Raw genomic sequence first — 21,474 nt, 5'->3', positions numbered from 1 at the left:
GAGAAATTGCTGGTGCAATCTTTCTTACTGAAGTGGTCCGCTCCACATTTAAGTTACCCGTAACTGAGTCGGTTGAAAAACCCACTTCTTTGGGTTCACTGAAGCCTCCTCAAGCTGCGCATGCTTTTTCCTGTTCATTTCTTGCTGGAAAAGCTTATTTATTCTGAGTGGGATCACCCAGATAAACATTTTTTTCAATCCTTAAAGTTTTCAACGCTTTATCCTATGGAGGAAAAATTCACAAAGATGTGGGTGTATACCGGCAATTGATGCCGCTATATCCTCTGTGAATAAAAGTCTGACTTGTCCTGTTGACAACGCTCAAATGCTTGGGGATCCAACTGATAAAAAAATTGGAATTCCTGTTAAACATTTTTTCCTTTTTGGCAGGTCCAGTAGCTCAACCTGCAGTTGCGGCAATTGGGGGTATGTCAATCCTTGAGAGACCACTTGAAGCAGGTGCTCAAGGTTTTCCCTGAACATCAGGCCCGAGAGTTAGCCAACCTGCCAGCGGCTTTGTGTTTTGCAGTTGATGCAATCAGAGATTCTATCTTTCAGACCTCTCGCTTTCCACTTGGGTTGATGCGTAGAATCTTATGGTTGAAAAATTGGTCAGCCGAAACGGCATGCAAAAAGCTCCTGGCTGGTTTTCCCTTCCATGGTGTAAGGCTGTTTGGGGATGATTTGGACAATTATATCCAAAAAAAATCTCAAGTGGGGAAAAGTACCCTTTTGCCAGTTAAAGGCATAAATGTCCCTCATTTAAATGGGCTCTTTCTCCAGTGCTGGGGCATCAGCATCCAGGCAGTTGCGACACCCTCCACCATCAGGTTCAAGAAGTCAAACTCGGGGACAAAAAGTCCTGGGGGAGGAAATTTCCAAACGTTAAAGCCTCTTTATGAAAGGGCGTCCCGATTGTTCGAGTGGGGGAAAGACTACTACAGTTCTCAAGGGTCTGGCAGGAGGATTTTCAGGACAGATCGGTGGTCTCCACAATAACTCTAGGTTACAAACTAGAGTTCCGAGAATTCCCGTCTCCTTGTTTCCTCAGACCAAATGTTCCCAAAGACCCAGAGGGGAAAAAAAAAAAAAGTTGCTCCAACGCTTGAAAGAGACTTCGTCAAAAAAAGTAATCATGGTGGTTCCTATGCAAGAGCAGGGATTGGTATTTTATTCAAACCTTTTCACGATGCCAAAGCCAAATGGAGATGTCTGATTCATCCTACATCTCAAGGATCTAAACCAGTTCCTAAAAATTCAATCTTTTCACATGGAATCAATCCGATCAATAGTCTTCATCCTACAAGGAGAACACCTGGCATTCATAGACATCAAGGATGCATACCTGCATGTACCCATTTTCCCCACTCATCAGCAATATCTGCATTTCGAAGTGGGAAAAAACGTCATTTTCTGTTTGTAGCTCTGCCTTTCAGTCTAGCTACTGCACCTCGGGTGTTCACAAAGGTCCTGGCTCCTCCTCTGGCCAGATCAGGGGTCCAGGGTATAACTGTTAGTGAACCTAGATGACCTGCTCTTAATAGACCGGTTGGTAGCCCACTTAGACCAAAGCTTGGTCACCAAAGGCAGCTATTTGCAATACCTAGGTTGGGTCCTCAACCTAGAGAAGTCTTCTTTAAAACCAGTAAGAAGACTAGAGTACTTGGGTCTGGTCATAGATATAACCCAGAAGAGGGTGTTTTTACCCCAGGTAAAAATCTGTGCCATAAAGGAACTGCTTCAGGTGCTCAGTTTCATTTGAGACTGCTGCAAAACAGTATCCTGTTTGCCTGGAACAAAGTCCGGGTGCTAGATTTTTTTTTATTTTATTTTTTTTTTTTTTTTATGCGCTTGCCACCAATAGTACATCAGAACTTCAGTTGGTGGTTGGTACCCGAGAATCTGCGGAAAGTGAAATCCTTTTTACCAGTTACCTGGAAGGTGGTAACAGATATCTGCCTTTTTGGTTTGAGGAGCAGTTCTGGAAGAGGAAATTATCCAAAACCGAGTGGACCTTAGCCATTAACATTCTAGAGATTTGTGTGGCGTACCTAGCCCTAAAGGCCCGGACATTCAGGTTGCAGGGTTGTCCTGTCAGGATCCAATCCAACAATGCCACAACAGTGGCTTATATCAATCGCCAAGGGGGCACCAGGAGTCATGCAGCCCAGGGAGAGGTAAACCAGATCCTAATCTGGGCAGAAAAGCATATGCCGTGCATATCGGCAATCTTCATTCCAGGGGTAGAGAACTGGCAGGCGGACTACATAAGTCACCAGTAGTTGTTCCATGGGGAACGGTCTCTTCACCCTGAGATCTTCCTGACTATATGCCAAAGATGGGGATCCTGGCTGTAGATCTGTTAGCATCCAGGTTCAACAAAAGATTGACAACTTTGTGTCAAGAACAAGGAATCCACTTGCATGTGGGACAGATGCATTGGTGACTCTGTGGCATCAGTTCTCACTGATTTATGCATTCCCTCTCATTCTGCTACTACCACGACCTCTTTGCAGGATCAAGCGGTAAAAGAAATTGGTGCTTTTAGTGGCCCAGAAAATCTTGGTATGCATAAATGGGGACGATGGCGGTAGGGTCCCCATAGACCCTACCATCACATCCTGACCTGCTATTGCAGTGACCAGTGTTCCATCCTACCATACAAATGCTAAATTTAACGGTTTGGCTATTGAAACCCACATTCTGAAGAGTCGTGGTCTTTCAGACTCCGTAATTTCTACCTTGATTAATGCAAGGAAGCCAGGTTCCAGAGTCATTTATTATAGCGTTTGGAAGGCATATGTCTCCTAGTGTGAATCCAGGGGTTGGCATTACAGAAAGTATGTCAAAGGGAGAATCCATGCTTTTCTGCAAATGGGGTTAGAGATGAAGCTGGCCTTGAGTACTGTCAAGTGCCAGATCTTGGCCTTGTCGATTATTGTTTTAACGTCCGCTTGCTTTGCATTCTTTAGTCCAACGCTTTATACAGGGGTTAATGCAGCTTAATACACTGGTTAGAGCTCCCCTGAACCTCTGGAACTTGGGTTTAGTTCTGTCGGCATTACAGAAACAGCCTTTTGAGAATAGGATGTATTCCCTTTGGTCCTTTTTTGACAAGGAAGCTAATTTATCTGGTAGCCATATCTTCTGCAAGAAGGGTATCAGAATTGGTGGCTCTTTCTTGTAAAGAGCCATATTATTCATAAGGAGCGAGTAGTATTGCATGCTCATCCTAGCTTTCTACCTTAGGTGGTTTCAGGTTTTTATCTAAACCAGGATATGGTTCTACCTTCTTTCTTCTTCTTCTTTTTTTTTTTTTTTTTCTTTTTTTTGTAAATTCAGAATGCACGGCATGGTCATAGACCCCCCCCCCACGGCATGGTCATTACATTCTCAGGTTGTTTTTTACAGCTCTCACTACATTCAATTTGGAAGAGACTGCTCAGTGTTTTGTTTAAAAAAAAAAATATATATATATACTTTTATTATGGATACACAGTACAAAAAGTGACAAAAGACATCAAGGGTTTGACAGGCAATAATATAGATGGGTACATAGCAAATGGATTTAAGATGGTAAACATAAGAGAAACACAGGCCTAGATCATATAAAAGCTCATAGTTCAGGATATCAACTCCTACATGTTTTGCCAAACCATTGGCTTCCTCAGGGAAGTGATATGTCTGTACTAGAAATAAAAAACACAAAGATAACATAAGATTACAATACATTTACAGGTTTGTATATAATTTTTTTTTTTTTTTTTTTTTGTAAATTCAGAATGCACGGCATGGTCATATACCCCCCCCCCCCCCCACCTACCCCCGATCTACAAATTAGCACCGGAACGGGAGAAAGGGACCCAAAAAACGCACCACTGGCTCAGTACCGCCTCTATTGCTACAGAGGGCGAACAAAGACCTAGCAATCAAAGCATTAAAGAGTAAATTAATATTACAGAATAATTGGGATAACCAAATCCCAAATATGTGGGGCTAACATATCACATATCAATTACTTACAATTTTATAGATTAAAATCGGTATTAAAGCAGGGGCACTGAGAGGGGAGGTTTAGTAATTAAGAATTTGGCAAAGAACAGCAATTGTCACAAGTTGGCAAAAATATCTAAGGGGGGGGGGGGTGGAGGGTGGTGGGTGGAGAAGGAGAGCAAATCCAATTAATTACCAAACAGTGAGGATGCAACGTGTACCAGAAAAGAAAAATTAGGAAAAAAATAAATAAAAATTAAAAACAAAAAGGGAAAAAATGAGAAGACTCACCTAATTGGGGGTTCTTTTGGTTATCAAAACCAGGCTGTATGCCACAGCTGAATATTTGGGCTATAAGACAGCCAAGATACAAAACCGAATAAAAACGTTTGTTGTAAAGAATTTTGATGGAAGTTCAATAATGTGACATATAATCAAAAATTTAAAAAGTACCTTGCCTAAAGCAGCAACAAATAACAGCGACCCTGAGTCCAACAGAACTTAAAATGAACTGACTGGCTTTATAGGGCCCCTCCCCCCCCCCCCCACACCTGATCGCAATCAAGCCAATCAGTGAGCAGACAGAGAGCTTCTGCGCATGCGCCAGTGAACATACGGCTGCAGGCCTGCGATCCCCAGACTGCACAGTGTGAAGAAATGTCTCATGACTGACAACCACGGAACACTATCACAACCAGGCGGCCAATCCGCAAACGGCTAATGTGACAACTAGGATGGGTCCCCACTGCCAGCTCATGAAGGGCGAGCAGTCAGATGAGAGGAGATCGGGCTATGTGCAGAAGCTAAAGGCGGGCTGATACTGAGAAATCAGCGTCAGCCCTTGGGTGTCCATGCAGCAAACGGCGGCACGGTGAACAACCGAAATAGGGAACCCGTGCATCCCAAACAGGTATACGGCCCGGGGGCCAGTAACAGGGCGCATCAAGGGTCGGGGCAGGGAAAGGTCCACCACGTAACGAGATGTGGGCCATGTGATGCCCCCCAACATCAGCCTAGTATCAAAGGGGGGAGTGAGGGCATGGCTCCACAGCATTGCCACAATTGCTGAACATGTGTGCTCTGAAACAAAAAAAGGGCGAAGTGCAGATAAATTCATAACAAAATTAATTCTTCACCAATAAACTATAAAAAAAGACTTGAAACTTTTACTCATTTAACCCAGGAAAGTGAATCGCATCCAAATTATGGATTCACTTGGTTTAAAGTTGAAGTAGTTTACGGTCAATTCCGCCCCCTTCTGCATGCATGGGTACATGTTCCAGGGCCGCGAAGCTGACAGCATGTGGATCATGATTGTGTTGAGCTCCAACATGCCTGTTAATAGCTGTAGTTGTAATTTGTTTATACATCGGTTTAATATGGTCCCTAATGCGCACATGAAAGGGGCGTTTGGTCTTGCTGACGTAGAAGGAACCACATCGGCAAGACGCTAGGTATACGACACCAACTGTTGGCAATTAACTCGATGTCTGTCTGATGTTGGTACATCCATTGGGAAGGAAAAATTCCCTGGAATTGGAGACAAAAGGACACGTCACACTGGCCACAAGGGGAAAGTGCCAATGTTTCTTTCTGAGGCTGCAATTTTCGGGAAGAGTGATGACTAGTTATTAGGCGGTCCCTTAGGGAGGGGGACCGTCAATAAGTTAGGTCAGAATATGACTTGACGTATTTACTAATAACTGGATCAGCCGTTAGTAAGGGCCAAAATTTGTTCAAAACCTCCCTAATTTGGGCATGTTTTGAAAATTAAGTGATTAAACGAACGGGTTGTAAAGCATCAGGTGATATATTGGAAAAAATTACGTTCTTTTTCTATCTCGTTTTTTTTTTTTTTTTACTTTTGTTATAAGCTCTTTTTAAGAGTGGCTGTATCCACAATCTTTTAATCTTGTGTATAAATCACGTGATGCTTTAATGAAGTCAATTTCGGAAGTACAGTTCCGTTTTTTTAATTCTTAGATATTTCCTGAAAGGAATGCTGTCTGACAGGCTTAGGGTGAGCACTATGGGCATGGAGGATGGTATTTCAAGAAGATGGCTTCCAATACAGAGCAGAATGATGAGAGAGATGTTTGTGTTGCCTGAAGGTCCTAATAAAATAAGACAAGCGGCGTCAAAATCTACCATTGCTAAGTGGATTAGACAGGTAATTGTTCAAGCTTATGGTTTTGAAGAGGAAAGTTCCACCTTTTCAAATCAAAGCGCACTCCACCAGGGCTGTTGTTTCTTCACAGGCAGTGCATCACCAAGCCTCCATGGCTCAAATCTGCAAGGCCGCAACTTTGTCTTCAGTCCATACATTCACTAGATTCTATCAGATGGATGTGAGAAGCCTTTTAGGGTATCGATTTGGGCGCAGTGTACTGCAGGCAGCGGTACAAGGTCCTCAGGTCTGATTGCACCCTACTTTTGTTGTCTCCCTCCCCTCAGCATTGCTCTGGGACATTCCACCAGTAAATACTGTGGCTCTGTGTCCCGTGATGTACGAAAAAGAAAATAGGATTTTTTATAGAAGCTTGCCTGTAAAATCCTTTTCTTCAAGTACATCACGGGGACACAAAGGTCCCTCTTCTCTTCTAATGCACGTATATTGCTTTGCTACAAAACTGAGGTACCTCCCAGTAGGGGGAGGGGTTATATAGGGGGCTAAACTTCCTGTCTAGGGTGTGCCAGTGCCCATCACCTAGTGGTGCCTATATAACCCATCCGTAAATACTGTGGCTCTGTGTTTCGTGATGTACTCCGAGAAAAGGATTTTACAGGTAAGCTGTTATAAAAAAAAATCTTATTTTTAGTATGGAGTAAATGGGAATAAAAACTCCCCAGCCTCATTGCAGTCCTTCCTACACACATTCCAGTGGGCTCATGTCATTTTAATGACTAAGTTGTCATATCATTGTATTTATCTTTGCCCTATTCACAGATTCATCTAATTGTCTTGTGTTTTTAGAGCTTCTGCAGTGTGAGGAGCTTCACACCATCATCCACTTAGTGCTGAAAGCCGGGAACTACATGAACGCTGTGAGTTGTTAAAGCGGAACTTCATTCTCTCAATCAATATTGATTATTTTTAATCCTTCTGCTAGCCTTAGTAAATGGATAGAAAAGTGTATTGTATTTGCTGTTACTTTCTGGTTTCCATGCCTAGTCAAATTATGTCATACATCCCAGGAGTCTTCAGTAGGGGAGGAATGGAGGTGGGGCTAAGCATGCCCTCCTGCTTGAATGCCTGACCTAAGGGCAACTGGATTCCAGGATTTGTAACTGCTATGTGAATCGTCTGCCCTCAAAGTGATTTCCCAGCAAAATAAAGCATGGAGACACAGATGGGGGGGCGGGGTTTTGCTTTGAATATAAAAAATTAATGAAATCGCATTTTGAGTTTATGGTGCTCAGATGAGGCGTAGCTCCACTGGAAGGCTAATGTTTGGGGGGGGGGGGGGGGGGGGGGTGGTGAGGCGTATAGACTATGACTAGGATACTGATGAGCAGGGAAGCCACCAGGCAGGGTCAGGGGAGGGAAGAAGCAGTCACTTATGGAGGTTTGGGTGGGAAACTGGGGATGGAGAAGTGGTGGTGGGGGGGGGGCAAGGTGCAGTCACTGGGTTGGTAACAAGGCAGACGCAAACGAAGGATCAATGAAGGGAAGAGAACAGTCGCTGAGGGAAGGGCATTGTAAGGGGTGAAGCCACTCGGAAGGATGAGATTCACTGGAGTAGAAAGCAAAAGTGAGGAAGGCAACCATCAGGGAGGGCCAATAGAGGGAGGAGAGCAGTCACAAAGTTAATGGTCTTATGTACCAGAGGATTTATACTTCTGTCCAGCCACTTCTTTACCAGGCAGCAGACCTGTGAAGGTGACACAACGTTCTCTTTGAGTTGAAGAATACAGAGCTGTCCTCTCCTCTTCCGACTGGACAATAAATGAGGAGCAGATCACTCATAAGTTTCCTCTGCTTTATCCTCTAGTCAGTACATTTTCTAAGCTTATACAGTAGGTGGGTCTGCAGGATGCTGTTCTTCCCGGGGCACTTACTCCTTCAGTATGGCTTCCTGGTTTCTTTTGCCGCCTTCTGTGAAGTTGCCTGGTTCTTCTGCACCCTTCTATATTGTTACTTCCACCCTGTCTGGAAGGTTTTACCTTATTGATATTGTTGGTTTGTCTACAGGGTGGTTACGCTGGGAGTGCCATTGGTTTTCGAATGGGATCTCTTCTGAAACTGGCAGACACTAAAGCAAATAAACCTGGAATGAACCTTATGCACTTTGTAGTCCAGGTAAGAAGAGAGACTTTGGCCCCCCCCCCCCCCCCAAACTACAGGATGACAGGCAAGACATGGCTAGTAGTTCCACCGACAGACAATTACTGGGTGGTGGCATGGTATGCAACTACTCTAGCAGATTACTCAGCAGAGTCCCGCTTGGACCCTCCGAAGAGGGTGGTAGAATGATGGGAGAGGCTATTGGTGATGCCTGCTTTGGCAATGAAATGGGTAGTGTGGGAAAGGCCACCACTGCCAGTAGACTGGAAAAGCTTTGACTTACTTTATTTATTTATTTTCTGCTCCATCCAGGAAGCTGAGAAGAATAATCAGGCACTTATGAGTTTTCCGGAGAAACTGACTCACATAAGCCAGGCATCTCGGTAAGTAGCTCCATAATCAACTTATTCAAATATTCTATTACTTTCTTGACTGTGGAGATGGCCACATTCATCACCCTCAGATTTTAGGATTATATATCTATAGATATAGATTTAGATTTAGATATAGATATATAGAGATCTCTCCATCTCATTCTAAACCCCAAATGAAGTGTTGTGTTTTTTTTTTTTGTTTTTTTTTGTTTTGTTTTTTTGCGCTCGAAGGACCAAAAGGTTGAAACTTCTAGGTTCTTTGAACAATGGCTGTAATGTTTTTCCATTGTACTGTTCACGAAGGCACGGTGAGGTACAATTTCTACCTTTTTGGATACCAGAGGACCTAGCCAAGAATATTATTTTTACTTTTATCTCCAGGCTGCCCTGTGTGTTTTATTGCTATTAATTTTTTATGTTTTTATTTTGTGTCTGAATTAGTAATGCTCAGTCATTCTATTTGGGACGGTTCTCATTTATCCAAGTCTTGGTATAGCTAGCAGTAGATGTTCACATTCAATTGGACTTGTTCTTGTTTTGTAATGTCGAAGATGTTTTGTAGCCATTGTGTCATTTCTTTAGTTCTAAATTGAAGATATGGCTGGGAGACACAAAAAGACCTCTTTGACATTACAGAACAAGTTCAGTTGAATGTGACTAGCTACTGCTAGCTAGACTCAGCATCTCATATTGTTTTTTTTCTACCTGCCCCTTTTTTTTTTTTTGCCTCTAGCATTACATCCCTGGAAGTGGAGAGTGACCTGGAGACTCTCACTCAGCGGCTTCAAAGTACTAGGGAAGCCCTCCGGGACCAGCCAGATCTGAAGCATGAGATGGCCCCCTTCCTGCAGGTGAGCAGCGACCCAGTGTAGCACGCTAAAAGGACTCCTGTTCCTTACACATATATGTATGTATGTATACATTTTTTTTATATAATATACTCCCAGAGAATAACGCTGTTCCCTCTGGCAGGTAGCGGAGGTGGAGCTGTGCGAGGTTCTGTGCTCTCTGCAGAGTCTGCGGGACACCAGGTGCGCTGTGATGGATTACTTCTGTGAAGATGAATCTACGTGCAGACTGGAAGACCTCTGCCTCATCTTCACTACTTTCTGTGCCAAGTTCTTGGCTGCCGCTCACGTAAGTGAAGCTTTTGTTAATAATCTATAGCTATATGTATTATGTTTGGATCTAAGAAAATATTGCCAATTTTTCTTTTGACTCTCTATACATAAAATATTTTATCGAAATATGGAGGGTATCAATGATTACTTTTTATATAGTGAGGCTTCCTAAACTAGAAACCAAATTCCCCTTGGAATTGGACTTTAAAGGCACTTAAACTCCTATAACAATCGTAGAGTAGAAAAATAATTTATTACTAACACATGATTAAAAATAACAAGGAATGTACATGGCAATAAGCAACTGAGAATGTACCAACTGTAACATGACTGACAATACAGAAGAGATCATTCACCTGACACGTTTCAGTCTGTTTTATCTCCTTCCTCGGGGTAGGGAAGATATTAGACATGTGCAATTTTATTTAGTTCTGAATTTGTTTTTTAACGAATTTTGACAAATTTTTTAATTCGGGAATTTAGAATTTCTGGAAATTTTAGAATTTTCGAAATTTTGAAAATTCAAAAATCTGAAATTCCTAACTAATAATATTAAATTATAGATATTGGAATTTCCTTTCAAATTTGGCTGTTAGTGAACGTAACGAGTACGAATTTATCCAAAGTTGCGAATTATTTGAAATAACAAATGCTGTATGTAAACTGAACGTAATGATCTTATAATAATGAAACATTATTATTAATTTGTTGCATTTGTTTAGATGCGGCATTTCGTTATTTCTGATAATTCGTAACTTCAGATACATTTTGTATTCGTTACCTTCACAATTTGAAAGGAAATTCCAATGCCTATAATTTAATACTTTTTTCACAATTTTGTCATTGCACATGTTTAGGAGATAGCAATTCTAATCACGTCAGTCGTGTATGAACACTGCCCCAAAGAATTGATGCTTCCTTCATCTCCAAGTATCAGGCAGATTATATTGTGGATTTGAGTAAAAACAAAATTTGTTTTGCAAGTCTATCAAGGGAGCATCAAAGAGGCTCCCCTGAACATGGGATATCCAGACCCACTGAGGCTGTAGATAGAATTCCTAGTATGGAAGCCTGGTGGAAAATGAATCCGCTCCTCGTAGATGGTATTATAGGGGTATACCAGATCAAAAATGGTGTCCTCATTAGGTCCTGGCCTCGTGTGGGTATGCTGCATTCTACAGATCTTTTTGATGTATAATATAATATTACATTTTCATGTTCTGTGTACTGTAGGAGACCAGATCTAGTGATTGCATGGTCCTGGGTTCAGTAACGCTTTAAGTTCCCCCATAGTAGACAGCTTGTAGCACATTCTCTGCAGGCTCTCCTCTCCTGGGCAGCTTGCCCATGGGAAGGGATGCTGACCAGAGCGGTCATCAGGGGGCTACAGCCTACATTTTTTTTTTTTTTTTTTTTTTTTTTTTTAAGGGGGCCGAGTATCTGAATGAGCCTGACCGACTGGCATGGATGGGAGAAGGCAGGTGCAGAGGAGCTATGCGAATGCTTCTGTATGTGTGTGTCGGCAGCTGCTGCTTTGTGTCATTGAGCTCATATTGGGCCCTTTGCTGCCACATGGCCATTTCCTGCATGTGCACCCCTTGTGTGAGTTGTCTGTACTCCGTGTACTGTATTCTGGACTGCAGCTCCTATGTGTGTCTCGGCCACATGTGGAAACTAGCTGAAACTAGGAGGACCACCTAACAAGGGTTGTTGCAGAAGTGTGTGTGTGTGTGTGTGTGTGTGTGTGTTTATAATATACATACATCACACAACACACACACGTGAGGGGGGGGGGGCTGAGGCACTGAATGACTTGGTGGGTGGATTTAGTGGGAAGACTAGTCTGCAGCCCCTGGGGAATGTTGGTTGTCAGGCTCAGGGGGGGGGGCCAGGCCTAAAGCTGTGTAAGGGGGGGGGGCTGCACAATTTCTGATGGCTGCCCTGATGCTGACACCGTGCTGCTCCCTCGTGCAAGGTGGGTGGACACACAAGGTAAGTGGTGCATGCTAATTGTATAAGGGGTCAGTTGGTCAGGACAAGCCTGCTGCTTTGCTTACACTGTCACTTGTAGTTGAATGATCACAGAAGATTTCATATATAAAGCATACTGTACAGTGCATGTAATTGCACTGTGATGATGGAATCGTCCTCCTTGACCAATCACCTCTTGTGGGTTGAACCCTGCTAGGTGTGATGAAAGCTCTTCCTCTGCACTTGCCATAAGCTATATGGTCCAGGCGATCATCATAGATGGGACAGAGTTGGGATTTCTGACAAAGGCACATCATCCTGATTGCAGCAACACACATATGATGTACTTTTGTCAGAAATCCCAACTGGGCTTGGGGCGCAGAGCACCATCCAATTGTGTGACCATAGCAAATTAATATTCGCTATCGTCTTCCCAATTCTCCTCCCTGACAAATCGGGAGGCTGGTCCTGAGACCTGATTGTCCGGGAGGAGAAGCGATCGTATTTGCTGCCCCACTAAGGGAAACCTTTGAGGAGGACCTAGATGGGGTAGTTGTGGGATCAACTGACTGGGTGAGCAGCAAGATGTCTTGTTGACACCCCCAAATATAATACAGCACCAGCTGCCACTGATATAAATTTATTGAGATTGTAAACGTTTCCTATGCTGTTTGAGGTAAAATGGTGAATCTCCTTACACTTATTACCCTTCACATTGCAAATTGCACATTTTTGTTGCAGGTGAAATCCTTTAATGTTAGAAAAAAGTTTAGGTCTACAGGATGGGTTAACCACATTAGGGGCCAGTCTATCCCTTTTTTAAATTAGTCTTTCTTTATCGTACATAACAGGACACAGAGCTGGTTATTATAACTGTTTGATCTACCAGCGTCCATTCACCTATAGGTGGCATATAACCCAAACAGGAAGTCCTCCCCTATAGAACCCCCACCTACACAGGAAGTACCCGAGTCTTTTTTGTGTGTGTGGATTTTTTTTTTTTTGCCAGTGTCTGTAAGGTGGTGGTCACTCGTGTGATACATGTGCTCCTCTGCTTTATGGTGCTGTACCCTGCGTAATAAAACCTGCGGCACTGTTTGTTCTGATCAAGGTGCTTTCCTGCAGGGTGCTATACAGATCCAGGGGAGTGGACCCCAGATTAAGGGGAACCCAGTCCCTGAAGGTCTTTTAAGACCGACTCGGAGTACTGCGGTAGGAATGGTAAGTCTGCATGTTGCAGTTTCTCTTTAGAAAAGAAAAAAAAGAGATTTGACTGTCTGTGTGGGGTGTTTTTTATTTTATTTTTTTATTTTTATTTTTTCTCCCAGTTGCCACTGGGGGCGGTGTGCTGTTGGTAATGCTCTGTGTACTTCTCAAATAGGGACATGAGGTCTATCTTAAGATCTCAAGCCGCCAGGCATCCTTTGAGATAGTTGGTCTGTTCTGTGATTAACTCTCTGTAAGAGTTAGATTTCAGGGTCCATAATCATCAGTACAAAATGGATTACAGCGCACACATACAAAAATTACATTTTAATCCTGCAAGGCTATTTAAAAACACCTGAGCGTATTCAAAAAATATGGGGATTTGTTCAAACTATATGGTCATGAAGTGCTAAGACCACTTACTGCGTCAAAGTACCTCATCAGTGGGTCCTACACTAGTAATAGAATGAAATGAACATGTGCACTGCCAAAAAAAAAAAAAAAAAAAAAAAAAACGTTGTTTTTATTTGGATATTCTAAAATGATAAAAAAAGGAAAATCTGAAATTTCAAAACGACTATTAAATTATAGGTATTTTTTAATTTCCTTTCAAATTTGGCAGTTGGTGAACGTAACAAATACGAGTTTATATTTAGTTGCAAATTAACCAAAATGAAGAATGCCGCATCTAAACAAATAAAAAGGAACTTGATGATGATCTAAATTCAATTCCTGAATATAACCACTCTTGTTTTGTATGGAGTCAATCCAAATCAGTTATATCCATCCTACAAGGAGTAGAACTTCTGGCGTCAATTGACAGCAAAGATGCATGCCTTCATATGCCCATTTCCTTGCTCACTAGTAATATCTACTTTTTCAAGGTGGAAAATCGTCATTTTCAGTGTGTAGCTCTGCTTTCCAGTCCAGCTACTGCACCTTGAGCGTTTACAAAGGTTCTGGCCCCTCTTCTAGTCAGATTAAGGGCCCAAGGTAAAACGATTCTGGTGTACCTAGTCAATCTGTTCTTGATAGACCAGTCGGTAGCCCGCTGAGACCAAAGTATGGTCACCACATTCAACTACCTGGAATATCTAGGTCGGATTCTCAACCTAGGAGAAATCTTCTTCTTTAAAACCATGAAGTTAGGCTAAAATACTTGGGTCCGATCATAGGTACACCCAGAAAAGGGTATTCTTACCCCAGGCAAAGATCAGCGCCATAAAGGAACTGATTTAGGTGGTTGAAGCAAGCATTTCTTCTATTCAACTTTGCACAAGGTTGTTGGGAAAGATGGTGGCTTCATTCGAGGTTGTTTCTTAGGATACGGTTTCTCGAATGAAACGGAGCATATCGGCTTGGAACAAAGGGTTCAAACTCTACCGTCCCAGTGTCTGACTCCAAAGCCTACGGCCACATCACCCTGATGGCGCCCAATCCTCTTTTTTTTCTTTTTTTTGTGAATCTGCCCTTCGTGCTGGCCACAGCACCTGAGGGTTCACAAAGCTCATGGCTCTGGGGCTGGACTTGGTGAAGACACAGGGTGTCAATCTTCATATACTTCAATAGTCTTTGTTCAGGAAGCAGTCAATTCCAGGGTTTCCTTTGGTACATTTCTGCAGGAGGAAGTTGTATCTACAGTAGGTCGCAGCACATTCTCTATGTACCGTCCTACTCCAGGTCTCTTGTAGAGGATCGTTTTCTCTGTATGAAACTTGAGCAGCTATGCATTGGATTGCATGGGGGCTTCTGTTCCTGGGGTATTGCAGAGCTAAAATTTTGGTGTTTGATGGTTCAAAATCTGGAAAAGGTGAAATTCTTCCTTTTCAGGGCTTTGGAAGATAACCACTGATGCCAGGCTCTCCAGTTGGTTTGAAGGTGGCTACAGTTCAGTGCACTTGGCCTCCACAGGAGGGAATACTGCCCATGAATATCCTTGGAACTTTTGTCCAGTACACCTTGCTCTGGATTATGGGACAACACAGTTGTAGGTTCAATCTAGAAATGCCTCTGGGCAGGGGCATATATATATTTTTATCGATCACCAGGGCGGCACCCACCTCAAGGTGGTGAACCACATTCTGTCTGGGACAGCACAACGTGCTGTCTCTATCGCCAGTGCGTATTCTAGGTATGGGATAGTGGCAGGGGGAACTCTGCAGGTGGATCTACTAGATTCCAAGTTCTACAGGTTGTGTCTGCGACGCTTTTCCTCTTTTTCGATGCATCTTTTGTGAAGAATCCGGGAGGTGGTAACACTGATAATAGTGTTAGCTGAATTTAGCCCAGGAAGGCTTGGGACACTGACCTAGCGAGTCTTGCGGGGGTCGCTCCTTGGACACTCCCAGTCCAGCGTGACCTAATTGTCTTGTGTCCTGTATCTCCACACTGTTGAGCCCCTGGAAGCTGGCGTTGGAACGTCAAATACAGGACTTGGAAATATTTTATGCTTGGGATGAAGCCAGGAAGTGGCACCCTCAGAAATATGAGTGGGAGACTTTTATTCCCTTTCTCCAATCGGTAAGGGAAAGGATCTTGCTCTAACGTGGATGTAAAACCTCACATATGCCCAGTGAAATGAACGGCCTCAGATGCTTCACACAAATGAAACCAATCTCCCTATATAACTTTTACATGTGCATCTGCTGTCTTCAATCGTGTGTATATATATATATATATATATATATCTCCTTTAGAAATTGCTGTTTGTGTTCGAATGTATCTTCATGTTTAACATTGCAGTGAAGCCTGTGCATACAGCAAAGACAGCTGATTGGAGGAAAGGCACCCCCCCTCCTCATTGGCGAAGGAAGGAAGGCATGTGCATAGCTCTGTTCTTAGATGGCAAGCTGTGTGCTAATCTACATACCATACCAACCTCCACCAACACACACTTCTATCTCCCGTCTCAGAGAGCTTGTCAAAGGGTGTCAGGCGGATAACGGAGGAACCGAGCAGGAGACAGCTATGGGACATAGTGCTTTGGAGAGAGATAACAAAACACAGCAGATATGTGCCCAGCTCAAATGTCAAATCTGGTTTACATCCACTTTAGTACTATTTCAGGGTAGGTTCATCCCTATCCCCCTTCTTTTTTTTTTTTTTTTTTTTTTTCTTATTTATTCCAGAGGCCGTAGATTCTCACTCCTATATTCATATTTCATACAGTGTGTAATGTAGACAGTCCCGCCTGTCGGGCCACTCTTGTGTCCTTGGGACTTGAAGACTGTTAGTCCTTTATCTAGGAAGGTGGATTCTTTGGTTGCTATCACTTCACTAAGTGGAGTGTCAGAGCTGGCAGCTCTTTCATACAAGGAGCCGTTCTTGGTCTTGCATCATAAGTTCATGTTGTGTCTTCCATCCATCTTTATTACCTAGAGTGGTTTCTAGTTTTCACTTGAATCGGCACAGTGTCTTGCCTTTTATTTGTCTCCTAATCCACAGTCGGCAGGAGAAAGATTGCTACATACTCCGGGGTAGTTTAGGCGCTCGGGATCTATCTGAGTTGTCGGCACAGGCCAGGAATCCTGGTTTGTGCTGCCAGAAGAGCCCAGGAGGGGCAGGCGGTATCCAGTTCGAATAATTAAAAGTGGATCTGCTAGTTTTTCATTGATGCGAATGGTTTTAAAGGGCCAAATAGAGATCCTCTACCAGGTGTGTGGGAGTATCTTGGACCATCTGCCAATGGGTGTCAGTGGCCCAGGTGTGGAAGACCACTACTTTGTCTTTTGGTTTATACAGCTACAGGGTTTTTACCAGGTAGATGTGAAAAAAAAACATGGAGGATGCTGCCTTTTTGTCCTTGGCGTATTACAAACAGCAGTGTAGGTCCTTCTCTGGTGGCAGTTTCTGTGCTGGTGTCTCCCTCCCCTCAAGGTTATTGCTTTTGGGATGTCCCAAATGGTAGTTATTATAATAACCGTCTCTGTGTCCCGTTGTGTATGATTAAGAAAATTGGATTCTTCCTACAGCTTGCCTGTAAAATACTTTTCTCGGAGTACATCATGGGACACAGAGGTCCCTCCCCTCTTGTCTGGGAAATGTATTGCTTGCTATAAAACGGAGGTACTTCCTGTGTAGGAGGGATTATATTGGGGAGGACTTCCTGTTTGAACTACCAATGTCCATTCACCTATAGGTGGCGTATAACCAAAACTGTTGTTGTTTATTATTTTAATTGCCTCTGTGTCCTGTGATGTACTCCAAGAAAAAAGATTTTAGAGGGAAGCTGTAAGAAAAATCCAATTTTTTTTTTTATTTTTTTTTTTATGTTAAAAAAAAATAAAATAAAAAAAAAAACAGCTGGAGTGTTTGGTAAAATAGTATTAAGAATGGGGTCTTGTTGGGTGTTTTTTTTTTTTTTTTTTTTTTATGCCCCAATGGCAATTTTATAATATGTTTTGATTTGCCAATGTTGGGTGGCGGAGAAGTTGGTTATGAAAAGACAGATAATGCCTGGAGTATTCTCTCTTGTGGGATTCATCAAAAATTATGACCTATCTCATTCAGCCACGTCTTTGATCCTATCAAGGACGTGCCTCCATAACCTTTTTTGTAAAAAAATATTTTTTTAATTACTTGGTTTTGTGTGCAGGGCCACTGATAGACCAGTACAAGCCACCCTGTTGTACCGGGCCCAGCATCCTCAGCTCAGCGTGGGGGGTATGGGGGGGGGGGGTGGGTGTGTGACTAGCCTCAGTCGGTGTAGAAAAAAAAGTGCTTTCCAAATTATACTCCTGCTCAGCTGCTCCTACTAGCGTCCAGGAGGAGAGGGAAGCCAGAATTCATTGTGGCTGCTGCAGGCAGCACAGAGGTGCCGGGGGTGGGTGGTATGTTATCTTTTATATACTGCAGTGCAATGTACGTTACTATGTCGCCATCTACAGCATACAGGCGGGTGCTCTATCATGGCTGGCTCTCGGTGTTCTACATAACATTGCTGTTGGGTGCTGTGTGTTTTTTTTTTTTTTTTTTTTTTTTTTTGTGAAAACTTTATTGGTCATAAGTTAAAGTGGTTTTATAGTCCTTTTTGGGACTTTTACCTACAGGAAAGCCTATAATAAGGCTTACCTGTAGGTAAAAAAAATAAAAATATCTCCTAAACCTGTACGGTTTAGGAGACATTCCCCTCGCAATGCGCCACTGACTGCAGCGGCGCATGCGCACAGGGGATTCTCGGCTGAAAACCCGGCAAACGCCAGACCCTTGCGGGATGAAATCTCCCACGTGCATGCATGGGAGTGACGATGCTGCGGCCACTCACAGCGCTGGAGCCATGATACCCGGAAGAAACAGAGGGTACATGTCGGCTCCCTTGGCGTGGATCGTACCAGAGGTCGGGGCCTCGTTCTAAGGTAAGTATTTCATAATAAGCTAGTATGCGGTGCATACTAGCTCATTTTGCCTTTTCCTTTGCGGGTAGGAAAAAACACCTCAGCGGGTTAACATCCACTTTAACAAGGTCAGCACCGAACCGCCATGTTATGCAAAACACTGTGACAGAGCCAGCCATGATAGCGCACCTGCCAGAACATCAGTCCAGGCATTTGGGTGTGCACCCCAAAGCTCAAACACGTATGTGTGTGTGTGTGTAATATTATATTATATTATAATATTTCAAAAGTATAGGGACATTTGCCTTTACACACTCATGAAATTTAATGGCATCCTAGTCTTGGTCATTAGGGTTCAATATTGAGTTTCCCACCCTTTGCAGCTATAACAGCTTCAACGTTTCTAGGAAGGCTGTCCACAAGGTGTTAATGTTCCAGAAGCACATTTGAGAGGTCAGGCACTGATTTGGATAAGAAGGCCTGGCTGTGCAGGCCAGTCATGTTTCTCCACCTCAAACTTTCTCATCCATGTCTTTATGGATCTTGCTTTGTGCACTGGTCCAAATCATTTGGTAGAAGGGGGATTATGGTGTGGGGGTTGTTTTTCAGGGGTTGGGCTTGGCCCTTTAGTTCCAGTGAAGGGAACTCTTAAGGCGTCAGCAGAGCACGACAATTTTGCACACTTTCATGCTCCCAACTTTGTGGGAACAGTTTGGGGATGACCCCTTCCTGTTCCAAAATGACTGCCCACCAGTGTACAAAGCAAGGTCCATAAAGACATGGACTGAGCAAGGGTGGTGGAAAATTTACTTTTAAGTGCAAAAATTCACCTTACCATAGTAACTAAAACATATAAAATTAGGGGAAACAATCTAAAAAATAAAAAAATTCCAACGTGCTATAATGGTGGGAACCTCCCAACTAAAATGTTGTTGCACTTGAAGGTAATCTGTATGTCAAATATCTATAGGAGGGGTTTCCACCATCCCTGCTCATTTTACACAGTATGTCTTATTTTCAGTTTTTTGTATTATATGTGAAGTTGTGTATCGCAGAGACTGGTATTGTGGTAAAATTGAAGTCTATTGAGATTTCCATACTTTAGAGGGTTCCACCATTATTAAGTCATTGATCAGAAAGGTAGCACTGCACTTTTTAAAACTTTTTTATTTTTTTTTTTTTTTTTTTTTTTTTTTTTTTTTTTTTGTGGTGTGGGAACACGTAACATTGCTTATTAGCAGCAGGCCTTTTACTGACACTTGGCACTGATTGATGGCACTGCTGGATACTTGGGCAGCACTTATTGTTACTGACTGGCAGTGACGGGTGACACTGATTGGAAGCACTGACAGAGGGCACTGATTGGAAGCACTGACAAAGGAGGACGTTTCACACTGAGCAGATCATGCCACTTGTAAGAGCCGCTTGGTGTGTGGTCTTTCTCCCTGCATGCAGTTACATTACATGACAGTGTCAAAATTCAGAAGTGATGTCGGGGGTGGACGGGACCGACACCAGCCAATGATTGGGCTGCTTAAAGGGGGTGGGGCCACATAACGTAGCAGTCCGCCCAGACCCCATTCCATTGGCTGGTGTTTGATACCTGCTCGGTCCCACCCATCCCCTGACCCATCACCAATAAATTTTGACAGCTCCTCTCTTTGTGCATGCAGTTACATTACATGTGTCACACACTGAGCAGATCTTACAACAGCAGGATCTGCTCAGTGTGCAGCAGTTTCGCAGGCAGTTGCTTGGAAGCAACATTTCATATCAGCCCAGCGGGCAGATCTCGGGAGACAGCCGGGCGCAAACGCTACGCTACAAAAACACTGCACGGGCTATTGGGGTGTGCACCCCGCGCGCACGCCTATTAGTCCAGGACACAGCCCACTCTGCTCTAAGGGCAACTAATGTAAGCAAACTTGCTGTCTGTTTACACCCAAATGCCCTCCAATCCGATCCGCTAGATGGAGGAAGAACGGATCCCTTTACGTTTTTGTCTAGCAGATCGGATTGGTGGGAGGTAGGTAGGTGTAAATGGACACAAGTCAGTTTTAGATCCATCGCTCTATAGTAGTGAGATCAGGTTCACCTGAAAAAATGGACAGGCGGACCTGATCAGACCTATCGTGTAAACCCAACGCCAACCATTTTCCTTTAACTGCTTGCTGCTCGCCCTCAGTACATTTTACTGCAGCAGAGTGGCATGGGTAGACTAGATCACATATAAAAAGTCCAAAGAGAGGGAAGTACGAAGGTATGGAATAAGTCCCTTGAAGTGACTCTTTACAAACACCCTTCAGATGTATAGCAGGTGCGCCCAAAGAGGAAGTTCTATCCACCACCTATTTCAATGAGGCTTACTAGCTGCCAAGATCTCTTTTTAGGGAGATCATACAGGCATGAAGAAAAAAACGATCGTTCCTGGTCTCTCCGATGGGTTCTGCTGGCGTCTCCACCTCCTTATATCTCTTTCTTACAACGTCTCACATTCCACCGAATTTTTTAGATAAGACAAGAAAGAAAGGCTCCCATAGCGTAATTCCGCATAAAAATTTAATACGAACGAAATAAAAGTAAAACAAACTCACAAATTCCAGTTGAGTACAAGCATAAGTACAATCACGAGCCGGCCGGCTCTCTCCTATTATCACTGCCCGTCTTTCCTGGTCAACGGGGAATGGCGGTAACGTCAGCACGCCGCTCACCCTACGTCGTTTCGTCAAAAGTGACTTCTTCCTGGGGTACGGGCGGCGCGCCGACCCACCGCCTAAATACTCACTAGCTACAGAACGTAACCGCCCACTTCCGAGCTCCTGGCTACAGCTCCTAATCAGCCAGTTACGTTCTGTAGCTAGTGAGTATTTAGGCGGTGGGTCAGCGCGCCGCCCGTACCCCAGGAAGAAGTCACTTTTGACGAAACGACGTAGGGTGAGCGGCGTGCTGACGTTACCGCCATTCCCCGTTGACCAGGAAGGACGGGCAGTGATAATAGGAGAGAGCTGGCCGGCTCATGATTGTACTTACGCTTGTACTCAACTGGAATTTGTGAGTTTGTTTTACTTTTACTTCGTTCGTATTAAATTTTTAATGCGGAATTACGCTATGGGAGCCTTTCTTTCTTGTCTTATCTAAAAAATTAGGTGGAATGTGAGACGTTGTAAGAAAGAGATATAAGAGGTGGAGAC

At 43.4% G+C, this 21,474-nt stretch overlaps 1 protein-coding gene across 2 annotated transcripts in view; it reads left to right on the top strand.

Annotated features, from left to right (window-relative positions):
• Positions 1-21,474, top strand: part of LOC143927298 (FH2 domain-containing protein 1-like) — a 109,516-nt gene that overhangs the window by 82,548 nt on the left and 5,494 nt on the right. For both annotated transcript variants that reach the window (XM_077451302.1, XM_077451303.1), the window contains exons 7-11: positions 6,968-7,038; positions 8,186-8,293; positions 8,591-8,661; positions 9,386-9,503; positions 9,625-9,789. In XM_077451302.1, coding sequence (XP_077307428.1) covers positions 6,968-7,038; positions 8,186-8,293; positions 8,591-8,661; positions 9,386-9,503; positions 9,625-9,789 — 533 coding nt within the window. The remainder of the gene's footprint in view (positions 1-6,967; positions 7,039-8,185; positions 8,294-8,590; positions 8,662-9,385; positions 9,504-9,624; positions 9,790-21,474) is intronic.

Source organism: Lithobates pipiens, unplaced genomic scaffold (assembly GCF_037356315.1).
Source record: "Lithobates pipiens isolate NorthernLeopardFrog02 unplaced genomic scaffold, aLitPip1_a1.2 Scaffold_23, whole genome shotgun sequence".
Lineage (NCBI taxonomy): Eukaryota > Metazoa > Chordata > Amphibia > Anura > Ranidae > Lithobates > Lithobates pipiens.
Note: the sequence above shows the minus strand (reverse complement) of the source record. Positions and strands in the feature narration are given on the sequence as shown.